The sequence below is a fragment of the Sarcophilus harrisii genome, chromosome 3 (genome assembly GCF_902635505.1).
Source record: "Sarcophilus harrisii chromosome 3, mSarHar1.11, whole genome shotgun sequence".
Taxonomy (NCBI): domain Eukaryota; kingdom Metazoa; phylum Chordata; class Mammalia; order Dasyuromorphia; family Dasyuridae; genus Sarcophilus; species Sarcophilus harrisii.
In genome coordinates, this window is record NC_045428.1 from 514,515,595 (window position 1) to 514,536,099 (window position 20,505).

At 40.2% G+C, this 20,505-nt stretch overlaps 1 protein-coding gene across 1 annotated transcript; it reads right to left on the minus strand.

Moving 5' to 3' along the window:
- Positions 1 to 3,462: 3,462 nt before the first annotated feature.
- FZD4 (frizzled class receptor 4) lies at positions 3,463 to 15,624 on the minus strand. Its single transcript, XM_031961899.1, has 2 exons — positions 14,308 to 15,624; positions 3,463 to 11,024 (listed from the first exon to the last, which is right to left on the minus strand). Exons 1-2 carry the CDS (start codon positions 14,608 to 14,610, stop codon positions 9,696 to 9,698), a joined length of 1,632 nt encoding a protein of 543 aa, XP_031817759.1. The 5' UTR covers positions 14,611 to 15,624; the 3' UTR covers positions 3,463 to 9,695.
- Between the last annotated feature and the right edge of the window lie 4,881 nt (positions 15,625 to 20,505).

Here is a 20,505-nt window from a genome sequence, read left to right on the forward strand (position 1 = left end):
CCTACTCACTGAGACAGATGCATCCAAAAGTTTGGGCTAGCCATACACCCAGAGACTTCCACACTGTAAATGCTCGGGAGGAACAGTATCAGAAGGAACCAGCCTTTTAAGATTGTCTCAGAATTTTTCACTCATGATAACTTGTCTATAAACACTGGGAAGAACTGTCACACGGAAGTGGAATTAGATGTACTTGGTGCAGCTTCAAATAGCAGAAACCAGTGGAAGCTACAGGGAAACTAATTTTAGCTTAATATAAAGATTAATTTCCTAAGACTTAAAGTTGTTCAACTGTGGATTGTCTCTCTAGGGAGGAATGAGTTCTGCATCACAGAAGATCTTCAAACATAAACTGGGATAACTATTCAAGGATGTTGTCAAATTGAATCATCCATCAGGTGGAGAGTTGGACTAGATGAACTCTGAGAGCTCTTCTCTCTCTAGGATATAAAGACTCATTGAGGAGCTTATCAAAGAAATTGGGAATCTTCCCAGATCTCAGTAAGTTATTCTTATTATTCTTTAATTAGTTACAGACTCAGTTAGCTTTTCTACCTTTGTGATCAAGCATTGCATAAGAAAGCAATGACATACTAAGTGTCATATCACTTAATGGGAAGAATCCAGAAGTTGTGTTATTGTTAAGTTGTTTTCAGTTCTGACTTTTCTTGACCCTTTTTGGGGTTTTCTTGGCAAGGATACTGGAATAGTTTTTTCATCCTTCTCCAGTTCATTTTACAGATAAAGAAACTGAGGCAAACAAGGTTAAGTAATTTGAGCAGGGTGCTAGTAAATGTCTGAGGCTGGATTTGAAGTAAGGTCTTACTGACCTAGGAACATCTAGCTGCCCCTTCTGCTATGATACTCTATACCACCAAAATAGCAGTCTTCTGCTCTGATAGCCTCTAGTAGTCCTCAAAGTGTAGTCTAAAGAATTGTTGGGGTCTCTGAAATCCTTTCAGAGGGTCTACAAATTCAAAATCATTTTTTATTTCTAATATAATAAATAACTATAAATATAACCCATGTGAACAAAAACTTTTTGAACAGATTCCTGATAGTTTTTTTTTTTTAACAACATGAAGATACTGAGAACAAAAGTTTGAGAACCACTGGTATTACAGGACTAATATGTTATCCACTACATCACCTTAGCTGTCCTTAAAGTTGAATAGGATCTGTTAAAGGCACAGCCTAACAGCTGGCTCTAAGAGTCATTTAGAATGACTTTGAGCAATGCTCAGGTTATAAGCAAGGCCAAGGGGCAAAGGAAATGCAAGAGCTGATATCTGGGAATTTGGGGTAGACAGTATTGGGATTTGTGTATGTTTGGCTTATGTTTCATTCTATGTGATCTGGATAATCAAGTTTCCACTGTAGCTTAATCCTCTCCTCCATGGACTAGAAAGGAACCAACTTTCCTTTCTTCCTTTCTTTCCTTGAGTATCAGAAGAGATTATTGTCTGTTTCTATTGGGTTTCTATTCCAAAGATATCATAAAAGAGGGAAAAAGACCAATATGTGCCAAAATGTTTGTGGCAGCCCTTTTTGTAGTGGCAAGAAACTGGAAACTGAGTGGATGCCCATAAATTGGAGTACGGCTGAATAAGTTATGGTATATGAATGTTATGGAATATTACTGTTCTGTAAGAAACGACCAGCAGGATGATTTCAGAGAGACCTGGAGAGACTCACATGAACCGATGCTAAGAGAAATGAGCAGAACCAGAAGATCATTGTACACAGCAACAGCAAGATAACATGAAGCTCAATTCTGATGGACATGACTCTTTTCAACAATGAGATGATTCAGCTCTGTGGGAACTGAGTGTGGATCACAACATAGTATTTTCACTCTTTTTGTTGTTGTTTGCTTGCATTTTGTTTTCTTTCTCATTTTTTCCCTTTTTGATATGATTTTTCTTGGGTAGCAAGATAATTGTATAAATATGTATACGTATATTGGATTTAACATATTTTCAATATGTTTAACATATATTGGATTACTTGTCATCTAGGGGAGGAGAGGGAGGGAAGGAGAGGAAAATTTGGAACACAAGGTTTTGCAAGAGTCAATTGTCCATGCATGTTTTGAAAATAAAAAGCTTTAATTAAAAAAAAGAAATTTAAAAAAAATTAAAAGAAAATTAATGTTAAAAATTAAAAATAAAAAGTGGGATCTTCCTAAAAAAAAAAAAAAGATTACTGTCCAATAATAGCAGCCAGTAGTGATTGACTCAAAAAATTTTAATGATTTTAAAATAGTGTTATTGCTGTGATTTCCTAACCCTGGGCAAAGTAAATATGCATACAACAGAACTTATGCAGCTGAAAGAAAAATGCAAAAAAAAAAAAAAAAGCTGAAGTTATATGGAAAATGAAGGGACAAATCTTTCTTTAGTTAGGACTCTGGGACATGAAAAGTGCAACAATGGTCATGGGGACTTGTTAAGGACTATACCTAGGTGAGGGGGCAGTCAATTCTCTGAGAGCCTTCACAGCTGTGAATCATAACACTTGAAGGAGTTGCAAAGCCACCTTTACTAATGCAGATGTTCCTTATGGATTAGGGATGAAATAAATTAGAGGCAAGAGGGAAGAGGAGAGAGGTCAGAAAACGCAACTGCCTCTCAGTCTCCTCGTATCATCATCCTCTCACATGAAGAGATCCATTCTACAGGTCTGAGTTAGACCTCCAGCAGCCACGGGCAGGTGGCTCCCATATCACAACAGGGACTGACATCTTTTACTTTATTTTTCCTCAGGTTTTTTTTTATGTGTCTTCATTAGCAACATAACTAATATGGAAATGTTTTACATAACAGCATATGTGTAACCTTTATCAAATTTTTTGCCTTCTCAATGACAGAGAGAAGGAAGATGGGATTTGGAGAACAAAAATGTAAATTAAAAAAAAAGAAGGTTAAAAATTGTTTTTATATGTAATTGGAAAAAAATACTTAAATTAAAAAATAACAAAATTAAGTAAATAGAACCAAGAAACACTATAGCACTATAACAACAAAATAAAACTGAATACTGTGACATTATAATAACCAAACTCGATACCAGCGAGGAAAGTGCATCTTCTTCCTCCTTTTTTCCCCCCTTAGGCAATTGGGGTTAAGTGACTTGCCCAGGGTCACACAGCTAGGAAATGGTTAAGTATCTGAAACCAGATTTGTACCAGTTCCTTCTGACTTCAGAACTGGTGCTCTATCCACTGCACCACCTTCTTCCTCCCTTCTTTGCAAAGGTGGGAAACTATAGGTGTGGAACACTATGTTTGTCAGACTTGATCATGTTTCATTCAGTTTTATTGAAATTTCTTCTTTGTAATCCTCTGGAATAGGGATAGAAAGATTGGGTAAATCTCACTACATATTGGGAAATATAGGTGACAAATAAAATAGCAATAAAAATGGTAGAAGAAAAAAAGATATTCCTTTTTCACACAAGAGCTAATAAACAAAACTTTATTTTCCTTTGATACAAAAATTAAATAGCAAAGTTTCTTTTGTACAGTGATAAATTAGAAATTTACAGTACATACATCAATGCAGATATGCTTTTATACATCCTAAAAAAACATCAGTTTGCATTGTCTTTGAAGTTCAGAAATTCATTCAGGATATGTTTAATAGACTGTCATCCTGGTACCTCTATGTCCAACATCTCAGAACCTTCGCAGGTCGACCTCCAGGTGGCTGGGAGTAAGGTGGATGTAAGAGGGGATACAAGAGCTGGCTGCGGCTATGGCTGCAATACCATTTGCATTAGGACTAGTCCCATGTCAGCTGTACCCCCTTCTAAATGCAGTCAATAGGCGAAGCACCGGAGCTCGAGGACCTTCAGTGTTGACACTTCTAAGACCTCACTCACAATACCCCTGCAAGGTAGATGGGAGCCACAGGTAGAGACTCTGGCAATGAGTGGTTTAAGTGATTGACCTAAACTTAGGTACAATTACTGAGTCAATCATTCTTTTCCTCAACAAACACAAAATGAGAAAGCACCTTCCATTTACAGGACTCCAGTGACAGATGCTGAGGAAGACATGACCTCAGCCTTCATTGACTTTACAATCAAACAGCAGAATGTCAACAACAGAGCTGGAATGACAACATTTCTGAAACAAAGACCAACTGAAAACAAAAATGGATGTCAATCTTTCATTGACCAGAACTTCTTTTCTTCAGAGTTTAGAGGGGACAGACAAAACCAGCGATGAAGAAAACCAAAAGCACTAGTCTACCTAAATGCCACCTTGAATGATGATGGTGATTTTGAACACTGTGAGAAATTCAAGCAAATTAGAAATGAATGAATTTGAGCCAAGCCTCTCTCCTTGGGCCCTACCTTGAATCAATACTGCAGACTTTGCCAGTTCATAAAGGAAAAAGAAAAAAAAAGAGAAGCTTAAATGGGGCCCAAGTCACTGTGATCAGGGCCAGTTAGCCTTAGCAAAAGAAAGCATTACAGCAGGACCTTTGTTGCAACACCACTCTCAAGGGCCCACTTCATGCTATGTAAATTATGTTACCCAAGTGGCTGGCAGGAAGTAGAAGAACTAAGCATATTGGCTGAGAAAATATTCTAGTGAAATCAAATAAATGCCACTTCTTTGAAAAATGGGCAGTATATTCCCTCCCCGGTCAAGCAAAGTTCTCTTGACAGCTGTAAAGAGTCCCTATCTTGGGTCTTAGGAAGGGAGAGAGTAGTTCCCTTTCCAGGCAAAATATAAGCCCAAGTTAGGAGGTTGGACCCAAACACAAGAAGGAAAAGAATAAGGAATTTGCCAAAGAACAATGAAGTATGAGTATTTAACTAAAAAACCCGCTCCAACATGCCTGCTATGGAATAGGATAATAATAATGAGATTTATAGAGGGCTTTAAAGTTTGCAAAGCACTTTACATGCTTTATATATCATTTGAGCCTCCAAGTAGGTACTATAAGTATTATTTCCATTTTTCAGATGAGGACACTGAGGCTCAGAGAGGTTAAATGACTTGATTGCAGTCAAACAACTAGTGTTCAAGGCAGGATGTGACCTCTAGTTTTCCTGACTCCAACTCCAGCACTGTCTCCACAGTTCCACATAGCATGCAGTCAGAGGTTTGTTTTAGATTTTCCTTGGCTACTTCCTCAGTATTTCAGCTCTGAACTTCATGGTTCCTGTAGAAGTACTGCAGTTGCCATCTCTCCAAATAGCTGAAGATTGCACTATAGTAGTGAAATCTTTTTTTACTTTGGCAGGAGTTGCTATGAAAGAATTTATAGGCTCATAGATTTAAAGATGGAAAAATTCTCAGTGATCTAATGGTATCAAAATCATATAGAAACTCTCAAGATCTGACAGGCCTGAATATTGACTTAGAAAAATACATATGAATGTAAGTTGTATATTTGATGTCTCTGATCTAGTCTAACTCCCCCATTTCACAGATGTGAAAATTAAGACCTAGAGAAGGTAAAAACGGGCAAGACTAGTGAACTTGATGTGGATCTCTTAATATTAACAAAGTCTTAAGATCTTGATGCCAAAAATAGGGAACTAGATTTGGAGTCTGGAAGCCTTAGGTTAAAATCCTGCCTTAAATACTTTTATCTAATTTTAGACAAATAACTCAACTTCTATGTGCTTTAGTTCCCATATCTGTAAAATGAAAAGGTTGGACTCAGTGGTTTTTAAGATTCCCTTCCAAATCAAAATCTTGATCTCCAGTCTATGGGAGAATCAATGGGAAGAAGTCAAAAGGAAGGCAATTCATGGAGATGAAGCTGCCCCCACCCCCCGGCCAATTTTGTCCAGTTCAGGACACCTGATCAAGCTGCTCAACAAGCAGCAGTTCAAGGGGACAGAAAATGGGTCAGCATTAAAAGAAAAGGATGTGAATCAAGTTCAGCTAGACCACCTAGCTTGCCCAGACTCCATAGTAAGTAACTCACTCTATTTTGCCCAGAAATTCATCTTGGTCTAAGGAGGGGGAGGGGCAGAAGAGGGGAGGGAAGAAATTCAGCAGAGATTCAAGAATAGCCTCGTTTAATGTTTAGCCTAGATTCCCATCTGAAAGTGGATGGAGATGCTTTGGGTTTTATAGCTAAATTCTCCAGCTGCCAAAGAGTCTTCCCAGAAGTGACAGATGACAACTTCTCCCAAGTTCGAAAGGAAAAAAATCAGTCTTGGCTTTTTGCCAGGCAAGATACTACCCCAACATTAACCAAGATAAGCCACAGTGAATTCCGCACAGAGAAAAAGAAATGGAATTGCCTGCTAGTGGAATTACCCTATACTCACAAAGCACTTTGTTTGCAATTGTCTGATACATTTACCATGTAATGCTGTATATTAAAGCCATCTGGATTTGTCTTCTCCCCCCAGCAGAGGCCATGGGCCATGCCTTATCCAAACTTTCTATCTCCCTTCTAGATGCTTAATTTAATTGAAAAGGGGGGTAAAAGATACCTGGTCTTCCTGAAACCAGCAGAGATGGATCTCAGCTTTGAAAAAAAAAAGGCTGTTTGCATAACAATCCACAAGATTTCCCTGCAGAGCTGGGGGCTACTTCCCACCCCACCCACGGCAATGCCCATGCTCCCACAATAAGGAGTCTTTTTTTTTTTTAGTCACTCAGGAAAGTGAAAATAATGACAAGAGTAGAAGGTCCCACAAGGCCCAAGCCTATGGAACAGATGGACAGACTTTCAGAGAGGTTCCATTCTGCTTTGCAAAATGGATAAAGCACTTCAAGAGATCCAAATGAAGCCAGTATTATGCCATCCTGTGGCAAAAACCCATAGGAATAGAATAAAATGAATGTTTATACCTTTATGTCAATAGAGTTCTGTACATGGTAGGCATTCTTTGGGTTCAAAGATCAAATGGGATAGAAGGGTTTCAAAGCAGATCTAGTCTGACTAAGGGCTGGCTACAGCAAAAAGTCAATTTACAAACTGGAAAACAGCTGCAAACATTCCACCAAATCCCTCTCCCTATGGAGGTAGTTCTTAATCCACAGTCCATAAATTACAAAAATATTTTTTTTAAATTTGAATTTCTTTCCTTGGTAATCTTATATCATTTACATTTTGTATTCAAAATCATTATTTTTGAAGGTCCATAGATTTTTTTTCCCAAACTATTACCAGAGGGATGGGTTCCTGCAACAAAACAGGTTAAGAGCAACTGTTTTCAGTTTTAAATACATCATTCATTTAAAAGACAGCAGGAAAGAAACCTGACATGGTGATCTATGTGGACAGAGTTTCAACTCAGCTAGTAGAGGTGACTGCTATTGATTGTGGGCTCTTTTACCTTAGAAGGCAAGAGACTTAATGAGCAGTGTGGCATGTCAGCACCTAGCAAATGACCAACACTCCAGCATGTGAAAGCCAGTCTCCTGACTTTCTCACTCAAGTATTCTCTACTGGATTAGACTGCCCAAATCACAAGATCACTGAAATGTTAGGATTAAGAGTTGTAAAATCCAGAACTGTTAACAACCAGACAGCCATATTAAGTCTCCTGAGTGGTTCTTCCTCCTTTCCTTGGGCCAGATTTAATGCACAACTCCCTAGGCACTGGAGCAGAGCGTGAGTAAGGGCAGAATCTGTCCCTGTGCAAGTATTTGGCGGCCCTGGATATTTATGGGAACTGTCTGTATGTAAAACAGGGAGTTCAAGGTTTACATTCTACATGCAATATGGTCTCTGATTTAGCTAAGCTGATTCACACCAGTCTTTCAGGGATCCTTTCTCAGACTCCAAGAGTCCTGACTGATTATACCACAGTCACAGTGTTCAATATTTGACAGAAGCAAGCAATAAAAGGAGAAGGTTATCACCAAAATCTGGTCACTTATTCGGAATTCTGAGACTCTGGATACATTTTTAAATAAAGCAGAGGGGCCAGGGCTTTCCCACTTAAATACCACAGTTTTTGTTTTGTTTTGTTTTGTTTTTAAAGATGAATAAATGAATGAGTGATGTGTCATTGCTAAGTAGGGACTAAATCTCAGACTGGTTATGAATTGGGTGGAAAGAAAGCAATGTCCAGTAATGGCAAACACTGCATCTGCTTGTAGACTAGAAGTCTTAGGCAGGTTAATGCTTGGGATAGCCATACTTTCAAAAGAACTGCTACTTTCCAGAAGCTGATGAAGAGTTTTCCTTCAATATGAAGCAAGTTTTCAAACAGACCAAAGCATGGGGCCAGTCAACAATGGGGCAATTAAGACCTGTGAGTTCTCAGCACTCAGCAGGTTTATGTGGTTTACACTATGTCCCCTGCTAACCAAACAAGGTCCTTGCTGGAAGTCAGGAGATTCATTAAGCACCATATAAATACTGCAGGCCATGCTGCCTCTGAGGGAGCCAGCAAGAGCCATCGCCAATTACTAGGAAACAATTGTGCACCAAGGAATTGGATTTGCTTGCTTTAGATCCTTTTACAGAAGAGAAAATGTCTCCATTGTTGAATGGAGGAGACCAGACTCTCTGATAACATTCTTACATTTAAAAAAAAAATGTGCTATCATTCTGAGAATGCAAGCTGACCATAGCTTAAAGTCAGGCAGGGGACTATGTCATGGTCGGAGAATGTGCTTTTAATTGTAATTGACACACACAAATTACACAGTTAATCTGTGTGAACACAAAGTTGCCAAGAAACTTAACATTTTAGTCCTTCCAGACTGGCGTCTGCAGAGATGCAATCACACAAAGCGAAATATATTAAGTCTTAATTGCTCAATGCAATGGGTCTCTGGGGTGTGTAAGGTAAGTAGACTTGGTAAATCTCATTTTTCTCTGAATTAAGTGATTGTCAGAAAGTGAATCACCCCGAACTCACCATCCCCCATCCCCTTGGTCATGATGAAATTTTTTTGGAATTAGCATACAGATATGCATTTAAGTCATTACTGCAAAATGTGAAGTGGAGAGGGAATAGAAGAAGACTAACATCCTGGAACAGAAGGAAATACTGAAATATGTTTTTTTTGATTTTGTTTTGTTTTTTAACCTAGAAGAAAAATCCACTGAACTCTATGTACTTTTCGCCCAAACAATCCTATTTCATGAGAAAGACAATGAAATATTTTTACATCACCATTGAGGGTATGATTGATACAGCTCTAAGGAGTAAACTGGGCACCATGGAAAATGTTTTAAGTTACGCTGTAAACACCTTCAAGAAAACCAAACTAGATAACCCTTGTAACACTTCTCTGAACTCAACATTTCCAGTGTTTATTAGTTGGGTTACTGTTTGAAAGACCCAGTTAATATTCCAAATCTTAAAGGGTTTAAAAAGTTAAATCTTTCTCCCTTTAAGTTACAAAACACAGCTCAGATAACTGCTGACCATGCAGGGGACAGCCACTTTGCCACTAAAGCTGCAGGGTCTGTATACAATGTCAGGACTGCAACCTGCTAAAGTGATCAGCGGTTTGGTTTTTTCACAGCTTTGAAAGCCTCTATTGGCCTTTCTATTGGGGAGAACAGCTCTGCTGGCAGCAGACGTGCTGTTCCGGTTGTGTGTTGGGGGCTGTTTGTTTTTTAACATGTGCTGCCTACTCGTGTATATCTCCACAAGCCTGGTCAAATGAAGTTATTGCATAAAACCGGGGTGGGGGACCCATTTCTACCAAAATGCAAACATTTTCCCTTTGGGGGCTTGCAAGTCGGCTGTATTTATACTACAGTTTCATTTCCTTTCCCAGGCTTTACCCAACCATCTCCCCTCTTTTCTCGTTTTACCTTCCCTGAGTTCACCAGTCTGTTGGAGCATTTCTGCCACGTGTGGAGCGTCTTAGCAGACCAGATCCACATACCAGAAGTGATCCCCACCAACAAAGACATAAAGATTTTCAGCATCTCCACTGCCATGTTGGAATCATCCGCTGAATAGAGGAAAAGCGTCCAGTTGGAGATCTCATAGAAATAGCAAGCAATCACACACGTGGCAGGCACTGTATATAATACTGAGAAGACTCCAATTTTGACCATCAACCTTTCTAACTTGTCCGTTTTTGTCCCATCTTTTTGGAGATTGGATCGGATTTTGAATAAGGCCACCAAGCCAGCAGCGATGAATAACGTTCCGATCACCAGGTAAGTGAAGAGTGGAGCAACTACAAAACCTGTGAGTGCATCCAAGTTCTGGTTCCCAACATAGCACAGGCCCGTGAGTTCATCAGCGTCTACCAGTCTCATGATCAGGATGACAATGGTTTTCACCGCTGGGATGGCCCAGGCTGCAATGTGGAAATAAGAGCTGTGCATTTCAATGGCCTCATGACCCCATTTAAGTCCTGCTGCCAAGAACCAAGTGAGTGTCAGAATAACCCACCAGATGGAGCTGGCCATCCCAAAGAAGTACATCAGTAAGAAAATTATAGCACATCCTGTGTTCTTAAGACCTTCTTGGATGAGAACTGGTTCTGCTGCCTCTTCAAAATCGCAGGATATCCTTTCCCTGCCCACGGTCAGCCTCACAATATAAGCAATGCTATAAATATTGTAGCACATACTGAGAAAGATGATGGGACGCTCAGGGTAAGAAAACCTGGATGAATCAATCAGGAAGGTCAGCACTGTGAAGGCAGTTGATATGAAGCACAGGCTGGCCCACATAGCCATCCAGATATCAGTAAACTCCTTGGCTGACCTGCTGTATAAGCCAGCATCATAGCCACACTTGAGAACACAGTTCAGGCTTCTTTTCACCCAAATGTACTGATCTGAATGTGTGCCCATGGTATGACATTCTTCCCCGGGCTGAATAGGTGTCTTGTGGGGTAGGGGAACCTCTTCGTCACCTGGGCCTTCCATGCACATGTGGTTATGGTCATTCTGTGGGGGGAATTTGCTGCAGTTGAGGCTGTCTGGCCAGGCGAATCCAAACTCCTTTAGAACAGGTTCACACCTTCTCTTGACGGAAAGGCACATACCTCCGCAAGGGCCGATTGGGATGTTGATCTTCTCTGTGCACATTGGCACATACACAGAACAAAGGAAGAACTAGACAAATAATGAAATAGAAGAAAATAATTATATTTGGCTCCACCTATGTACCTGAGCAAAATTTAGGCAATGTATGTATTTGCTTTTAGAGGGGTTCATGTTTGTACTTTATTTTTATCTCCTAAGGTAGAACAATAAAGCTGGAAGGAACCTTAGAAATGGCCTGGTTCGTTATCTTCATTATACAGATGAGGAAGCTGAGTTCCAAAAGAAGTAGGTGACTTGCTCTGGCTAATAAACAGCACAGGCAGAACTTGATTCCACTTGCAGTGTCCTTCCTCTTCCATGCAACTTCCCCAAAAAGCACAAAAATAATGCATTCTTTTAAAGTCATGTACCATTCCTAGTTTAGCTCATGCCCTTCTCTGCAGTAGGGAAAGATGCCATGGATTAGTAGAAGGGACTATGGTACTCTGGACTTGGAATCAGCAGAATCAGTAAACCTAGAATTTGATCCCGAGTCTTGGCTTAGCTACTTACTAACTTGTACAAACATGAGCAAATCATTTACCTTAGGTGAGCTTGTTTCCTCCCCTGAAAAACAGGCATATTTGTATTATCTAGCTCAGAGAATTGTGGCAAAGATTAAATTAGATAATAAATACAAAAATCATTCAAGTGAACCCATATAACTTGAGAGCTGAAAGGAACCTTAGAAATCAATTTATTCTAACTCTTTTTTTTCTACAGATGAGGAAATTAGGTCCAGACAAGTAAACTGGCTGGCTAGTCAATGGCAGAGGCAGGATTCAAATGCAGCTCTTCTAGCTCCAAATCCAATACTCTACCATTGGTTTATGAACATGAAGTATTCTCTTAATTATTTTTCAAGTAGAATAAAAAAAAATTGGGGAACATGATTACACAATCCATTTTAGAACAATATATAAGTAAAAGCCAAGTCACTCTAACTCATCTTTGGCTCCCATTTGAAAGAGTCCATGAAAATCTATTTTTCTGTAAAACTTTATGGTTTTAAAACCACTGTTCCCATGACTAACCTTCAAGGGAGGCCATGCAAAAATTCATTAATCCCATTTTATAAATGGAGAAACTGGCGCTCAGAGAAGTTAGCAGATTTGTCCAAGCTTACATAGAGCTGGGATTCAAGCCAATTAGCCTAATTCCAAGTCCATCACTCTTGCCACACTGTACCCTTTCTACCCTGCCACAAACCAGTTATTTAATGCTTATTAATGATTGCTATGTCCCTGTCTAAATTATGTTGGCCATTACTGGAAAGAGATATTTGACTTTCTACCACATCATCACTTCCCTAAAAGTAAAATGAAATGATCTCTTGTGCCCCTCACTTCCCAGTCCCCATATCCTTCTCTATCTAAATCATTTGCAATGAAATAGAAATTTTTATATACCCCTCAAACCATTATGCAGTTGAGACTTTTTTTGGACCCATGTACAGAACTGAAACTTGGGACTTCTGTAATAGGAACTCTTTCATAAATGACTATTAAAAAAAAATCCAAAAGCCCCTAGAAATTTTTCTGTTACCAATAAAAGAGTATAGTTCCTTTTCTCAACTCATCCAACTATGATAAACAGTCTCCATGGCTCCTTACAGATGTTGTCTGTGAAGGCTACAGTTACAAGTGACTTTTTTCCAGTATGAACAGAGCGCCAGTCCTGTCCTTCAAACCGCTTGGCTGCTTCCCCAGCATACATGTAATTAAAAATACATATCCCTGTGGAAGCGTTTTCCTCCAGCAAAATCACCACTGAGGTCAGGCTATGTGTTGTTTCCAAAATAAGTGCTGGGGGAATCACTTCTTAAGCCCGTATAAATTGTCTCTTAAGCCAACACCAAAGTTCAGAATTTCCCAAAAACAGAAAGTCTGCTCCATAGGAAAGACAACTCAACACGGCCGAGGACTGACACAAATATTATTATACATGTAAATTTTGGCTTAAATTAATTTCTAAATTATTTCTGTGAAAAACTATGCACATCATCCAGAGAGGGGCTCTCTTTGAGCAAGGGATAAGGAGTTCTTATGTTGGTGTTCATAGACTCTTTGGGCTAGATTTCAAATCTAGATAGAACAATGTACAACTCTATATCATATCTCTATATATGTTTCCTTTGTATTCTTACCTATTTTAAAAACATCATTCTGAAAACGAGTCTATAGGCTTCACCAGATTTCAAAGGCTTTTGTCAATGGCACAAAAAAAGTTAAGAACTTCTACTCTATGGAAGTGAACTCTATTAATAAAGATGATAGCTTCTTTTATCTATAGATGTTACACTCCAGAGACTAAAGATTTCTGGAGTTTTCAAGTTGGGCATCTATTATCCTGTTGGATCACAGGATCTGGAGCTGGGAGGGAGCTTAACAGTCTACCCAACAAATTTGACAAATGAGGAGACAAAGAAGGGAAGTAATTTGCCCTTCCTGTCTAGGGGATCTGATCTTCTAACCACTAAATGTCAGAGCTGGGATTCGAATCTGACTCCCAACATATTTTTTAAAAATATATTAAACATAAGGTATATTGCGTATAAGACCTGCTCTAGTTTATTCTGCTGTCTATTTTACCACTTCCACCTTTTTAGAAGTGGCTTTCTTCTCCTGATGCTGAGGAAGGTCTAGAAATTGCCAGTCTCTTGCAATGTGGGAAACTATCTGAGTATAACAGTAATCTATTGAACGTCAACTCCTGCGGTTAGTTTTGAAGAAAAGAGAATTAAAATAGAACGGGATGACAATTTATTTAACTGACTCAGAGATGAACTTTAAGGAGTTTCTATTTTTCATATAAAATAGAAACGAGGGAGGGGAGATAGAGAGGGAGGAGTTCACTAACCCTTAAGTTCAAATGGAAGCTGCAGCTGGCTAGGGTGGCAGGCACTCTCTAGCACCAATCCACCAAACAGTGACCTCCTAATCTCTGGCTGAGATAACAGTCTCCAGTACTTCCCTAACTCTGCTCTCTGGGGTTAGGGGCTTGGCCAGACACGGGTGAGAAAGGGAGAAAAACGTTAGGGCGGGGTACAAGAGTGGGTTCTTTAACAGGCCAGATGACTTACACAATATTTGGCTTCCAATCTCTGTAAAGGGGGAATAAAGGGGGAGTCACTTTTCATCCAGACTTTTACCCTTCCCTTTAGACTATGAAAGTAGGGGCTCAATCTGGCGAGACATCCGAAGTGGGAACCTTAGGGATCTAGCTTCTGTTCTGTGCCAAACGGGGTGGAGGGGAGGTGGGGGGGGGAAGGGTTTTAGGGTAAGGGAAGGGTGTCGGGAAGATCAGTGCCCACCTGTAGCTGGCTGGAGCAGCCGTACTGGATGAGGGGGGTAAAGGTGGTGAGCTGCAGCTCGGCGTCCGTCTGCAGTTCGTGCCCCACCAAGTTGGGCATCTTGGTCACGTTGTACCCCAGGTTCTGGCACATCGAGATCCGAATGGGGTCGCAGCGCCTCTCTTCCTCGTCCCCAAAAGCCCGCGCCTGCCCCAGCAGCAGCAACAGCAACAGCAGCAGCAGCAGTGGCGGCGGCGGCGGGAGGCTGATGCAGACACCGCCGGACGCCCTCCGTACCTTTAGTCCCAGGACCCGCCGAGCCATGGCCAGGGCCAGGAGGAGGGGGAGGCGACGGGGGCGGCTTCTGCCGCTGGCCCAGATACCCCCAGTTTGCAAGAGGAGCCGTCAAGTGAAGGAGGGGAGGCGGCCCCCACTCCGGAATGACTGGAGCAAGAGAGCCCAGGCAAAAAGTGGGAGAAGGAAAGAGGGAGCAGCAGGAATAAGACAGTGGCTACCTCCAGGGGCAGCTGCAAGCGGCTGTGCAGAGTATCAAATACCCTGGCCCCCGGCAGAGGGGGGAACTCCCGGGGTCATGGCTGCAAGCCGCAGCCACCCCGGCTCCCGGCACTTGGGTTCTCCTCCGCTCTCAGTCTATCTCCTCTGGGCTGCTCCGCGCAGCGCTGCGCCGCCCCTGCCCAGGATCAAACTCCACACGGCTCTATCAGCCCAGAGCCCTTGGCCAGGCGCTGTTTTCGCGAGGCGGCGGCTGGGATTTGACGGACTGCGGGCATCTCCAATGGGAGAACTACGACGACCTAGGAAAGGAGGGGTCTGCGGGGAGGAGGGGGGTGCTAGACAGAGGGAGGGGTGGAGCGACTGGGCTTTTAGTAGAAGGGTCAGTCCCCACCACCCCCTCCCTCCCACTCTCTCCCCAGCGCTCCGCCTCCCTACACTTTCCTCCCACCCGGAGCGTGGGGCTCTACGGGGACCAGGCGGGGATGGAGCGGAGTCGCTCCGTCCCCACCGGCCCCTCCCCCTCCAAGCGTAGATAACCACTTCTCTTCCAGGTGGGAAGTGCTTAGGTCTCTCCTCCCCACCTCCTTCGATTCTTCTTCCAGCTGTCAACTGTAGCCCACTGACTCTTTCCACCCCCTCATCATCCTCCCCGCCCCCCGGTCCAAAAAAAAAAAAATAACACTCCTTGGCAATCTGGATAGTTTAGAGACCCTTCTCGGTCCCGCTAAGGTTGCCTCCCCAGTTCCAAATTCTTTCCCCACAATTGACGGGCCAGGGGTGGTGAGAAGCAGGAGAGCAGAAGTTTTGAGGGGTAAAGGGGGTTGGAGAGGGAGGGGGGGAAGATAGAGAGGGGGAAGAGAGAGGGGAGAAGAGGGAAGGAGAGAGAGAGAGAGAGAGAGAGAGAGAGAGAGAGAGAGAGAGAGAGAGAGAGAAAGAGAGAGAGAGAGAGAGAGAGAGAGAGAGAGAGAGAGAGAGAGAGAGAGAGAGAGAGAGAGAGAGAGAGAGAGAGAGAGAGAGAGAGAGAGAGAGAAGCAAAAAGACTAGAAAAGCAGGACCTTGCTCTCTGGTTTCCTAAATATATGAAATGAAATTCCACATGGGGACCCAAAAGGAAATGAGACCGGGACGCTCTGTGCTTCTCTGCCCGCCGCCCTTCCTGTCTAGGGGACATGATTTCTAAATAAGGCTGGGGGAGGGAGAGGGGATGCTTGACCTGTGCTAAGAAGGCGAGGTTTCCATCTAGGAAGAAGGAAAAAAAATCCCAATTTACAGTTCTCCCAGTCTCTGAGTTCCAAACTTAATAATCGAGTCCCTTTTCTTTCTCATTGTTCTCTTCTAATAAATAACAATGATGATAACAATAACACCTTTATATAACGTTTTAGGCTTTACAGAGTGGTTTGTTTATTACACTATAAAGCAGTGAGGTGTAATGGAAAGCATATCTGCAGTCAGGAGACCTAGCTTGGAATGCTGCTTGCAAGCTTTGACACCAGCAGCATGATCATGGGCACAAAGCTTTAAACCTCTCAGGGCCTCCGTTTAGTGTGGAGAATAATCATGCTTGTACTTGGTACCTCACAAGATTGAGGAAGAATGAGCTCTATAAATCTTAACATGCTATATAAGTATGTATGTTGTGCCTCACTCCTAAAGTCAAGTCAGATAGGGACTAATAAGAGCTAGAAACTGTGCTAAGCTCTGAGAATATAAAGAAAAGCAAAAACAGCTCCCTGCACAGAGTTCATTCACATTCTAACGGGAGAGCCCACATGCAAAAAATTAGTCATCATTTAACTAATAAATGTAGGGCCTAGCAAAAACTCCTCCTGACCCTGTGCAAGTCAATTAGTCCTGTTTGCCTCAGTTTCCTCATCTGGAAAATATGCTAGAGAAAGAAATGGCAAATTGTTCCATTATCTTTGCCAAGAAAAGGGTCAGGAAAAATCAGATACTGGATTAAACAACAAAAATTAGATTATAAACTCTTTGATGGCAGGGACTGTCCTTATTTTTCTAATTTTTATCAACACAGTGCTTGGCACCTAATAAATGTTGATCATATTAGCAATGGTATCATTTAACCAACCCCAGCTCAATTTACAGAGAAGTAAGCTAAGGCTCACAGTAGTAAAATAACTTGACCAAAGTTACCCAGATAGGACTAAAACAAAAGAATCTAAACCATAGATATTAACTTGAGATACATGAGGTCATGTTGAGTTGTGTACATTTAAAAACACCTCTTTCCCAAATGTGAACTATTTGTGCCCTACCTATAGTAGAGCCTTTCCAAACTCTTATTGATTTGGTTACCCACAGTTAGACCCCAAAATCCAAGTGTCCTTTTGGTCTCTTTACAAAGGACAACAACAATATGAAGTCATGAACTTGAAACTAGGAGGGATCTCAGAAGTCAACCAGGTTAAACTCCTCATTTTACAGGTGAAGAAACAATTATAATAATCACTTATTTCTGTGATTCTTTGGTATTTGGCATATGGAGGTGACCCTTTGTTGACAAGAACTTTGCCAGTAGACTTTGTCCTGGCAAAGCCAACCAAACTGAAGAAGCATCAACTGTGGGTCCAAAAACATTCTGCATTGTTTGTGTACCAGAAATAGTTCCAATAAGTAGAAGAGGAAGGTACAAATTAATAAAAGGGTCAAAGTAACTCATGAAGATCATCAAAAATCATAGAAAGGTTGCAATATGAATCAGTGAAGGGAGTATCCACACCAAGGAAATCACAGTTCCTTGAAATCTGAAAGAATATCTTCTCTGAGCAACAAAGTTGCAAATTCCTCAAAGGCAAAAATCAAAGCTCATACTTTTTTTTAAATTTTTCTTAGAGCTGGGCACATAAATATTTATTTGTTGTGTAAAAAAAACATTAAAAAAATCATTTGCAAAGAAAAACCTATATTTGTTCCTTTATACTTCAAGTGTGATATTAGGCAAGTCACTTCACTATTACCTCTCTGGTTTTCAGTTTGTCTTTCTATACAATGAAAGGATTGATCGATAATATCTTTAAGGTTCTTTCCAATTCTAATAACCTATGATCCTGTATTTATCCTACAATATTTCAAAGCTCTCAAGGGGAAGATAGATTGATCTTCTGCTTAGTGCTACAAAATGCAAAACTAGGAGAAATTGTGAAAAAGCAAATCTAAGTTTAATGTTAAGAGAAAAAAAAATTTAACACTTAGAACTGTCTAAAAATAGGATGAACAACTTTGGGAGGTGGTGTGTTCTCCTTTATGTTAGTCTTTGAGCAAAGATTGGATGAATATTTTTGGCTATGAAATAAATGGTTATCAATGGTTATGAAAATGGTTATTTTCAGATAAGGATCAGACTAAATGGCTTCTATGTTACCCTTCAGCTTAGAAATTCTGTGACCTTATGATCTGTGATCTTGTGGCTGATCCTTCTTCAAGTAGTCAGGAAGTTTCTGTACAGAAGGAGACCATTGAAGACTCAATCAAGACTTGAAAATTGCATCCCCTGTCCATTGGAAGGAAGCTTTGGACAATGACATATATTACTTCATAATGCATGGACCCAAGTATGATGAACATTGAATTGTCTTGGCACACATTTTGATTTGTTTGTTTATTGTTTTTAACATAGACATGTGATTTAATTAGTGTAGGAAGTTTACTGTGTGAGAGTTTCCTGAATTATTGAAAATTAGCAATTCACCTATGAAGACAGTTAATAGGTGTCAGAAGCAAAATTTGAATGCAAGTCTTTCTGACTCTAAGGCTATATCTACTGAGTTACATGGCCATGCATATTTATAGGACCATATTTTAAAAGTGTTTCTTGGAAGAAAAAGAAGCAAGATGGCAGAAGAAAGGCAGAAACTTTCTCACAAAATCTCCTCCAAACAACTTTAAAATAAAACCTCAAATCATATTCTGGATCTGCAGAAGGAACAAAAAGTTGGGATAAAGCACTCCAAGGCCACACACAGATTGTAAGGTAATTGAACAATTGGGTAGAAGGGGCAAGACCCCATTGCATTCCCAGGGTGAAAAGGAGCACTGATGTTTGTAGCCAAAGGAGAATAAAGACTCTGATCACAGTTCCAGGACAGTAAAGAGTGCTTGTGGTTATTCACAGACCAGGAGTACAGGCCAGGAGAATAGTAAACATATCCCTCCTTGGAGTGTACCACATTGGAAGAACCAAAAACTTACAGACCCTCCAGAACTAGCTCTGAAAATAATCACAGGAGAAAGCTTGAAGCATGGCACGATGCCTCTTCTACCCTAAAAGCAGAGCCCAACTTTAACATAAAGATAGAAGTCAAGAAATAGATTGGAAAATGAGAAAACAAACAAAAAGAATCATATGACCATAAAAAGTGATTATGGTGACAGAGAAGATCAAAGATCAAAACACAAACTCAAAAGGATATAATGAAATCAAAATATCTTCAAGCAATGACTCAAAGAAAAATGTGACTTAGCCAAGCCCAAAAAAGAATTCCTGAAAGAATTCAAGAAGGACTTTAAAAATCAAAAGAAGAGGAGGAAAAATTGGGGAAAGAAAGAGAATGATACAAAGAAAATTATTGAGAATCACTAGTTTGGTAAAAGAGACTCCAAAGAATACCGAAGAAAATAACACTTTAAAAAACAGATTTGACCAAATGGTAGAGACACACACAAAAAAATCCACTGACTAAAATGCCTTAAAAACAGAATGGCTTGCACGCATATATTGTATCTAACATGTACTATAACATATCTAACATGTATAAGACTGCCTGCTATCTAGGAGAGGGGGTGGAAGGAGGGAAGGGAAAAATCAGAACAGAAGTGAGTGCAAGGGATAATGTTGGAAAAAATTACCCATGCATATATACTGTCAATAAAAAGTTATAATTATATTTTAAAAAACCCAGAATGGCTAAATGAAAAAAGAGGTACAAAAGCTCACTGAAAAAAAAATCCTTAAAAATTAGAACTGGGTAAATGAAAGCTAAATGACACCATGAGATGGCAAGAAACAATAAAATAAAATCAATAGAATAAAATTAATGAAGAAAATGGAAAATATCTCATTGGAAAAAAACTGATGTGGAAAATAGATCAAGTAGAGATAATTTAGAAATTATTGTATTACCTGAACACTTGAACATTCTTGAACAACAACAAAAAGCTTACACATAGTATTTCAAAAAATTATCAAGAAAAACTGCTATGATATCCTAGAATGAGAGGATAAAATAGAAATTGGAAAAAACCATTTATGATGTCCTGAAAGTGATCCCAAAATTGAAAGTCCTAGGGATATTATAGCACTCTCAGATCAAAAAGAAAATATTTCAAGCATTCAGAAAGGAACAATTCAAATATCATGAGCCACACTCAGGATAACACAAAATTTGGTAGATTCCAGATCAAAGGACTAGAAGACTTGGCATATGATATTCCAGAAGGCAAAAGAGCTAGGATGACAAACAAGAATAACTTACCCAGCAAAAATGGATATAATTCTTAGGGATAAGTGGATATATAATGAAATAGAGGACTTTCAAGGATTTCTGAAGAAAAGATCAGAACTGAATAGAAAATTTGACTTTTAAATTTTGACTCAAAAGAAGCATAAAAAGGTAAACATGGGAGCAGCTAGGTGGTGCAGTGGATAGAGCACCAGCCCTGAAATCAGGAGGATCTGAGTTCAAA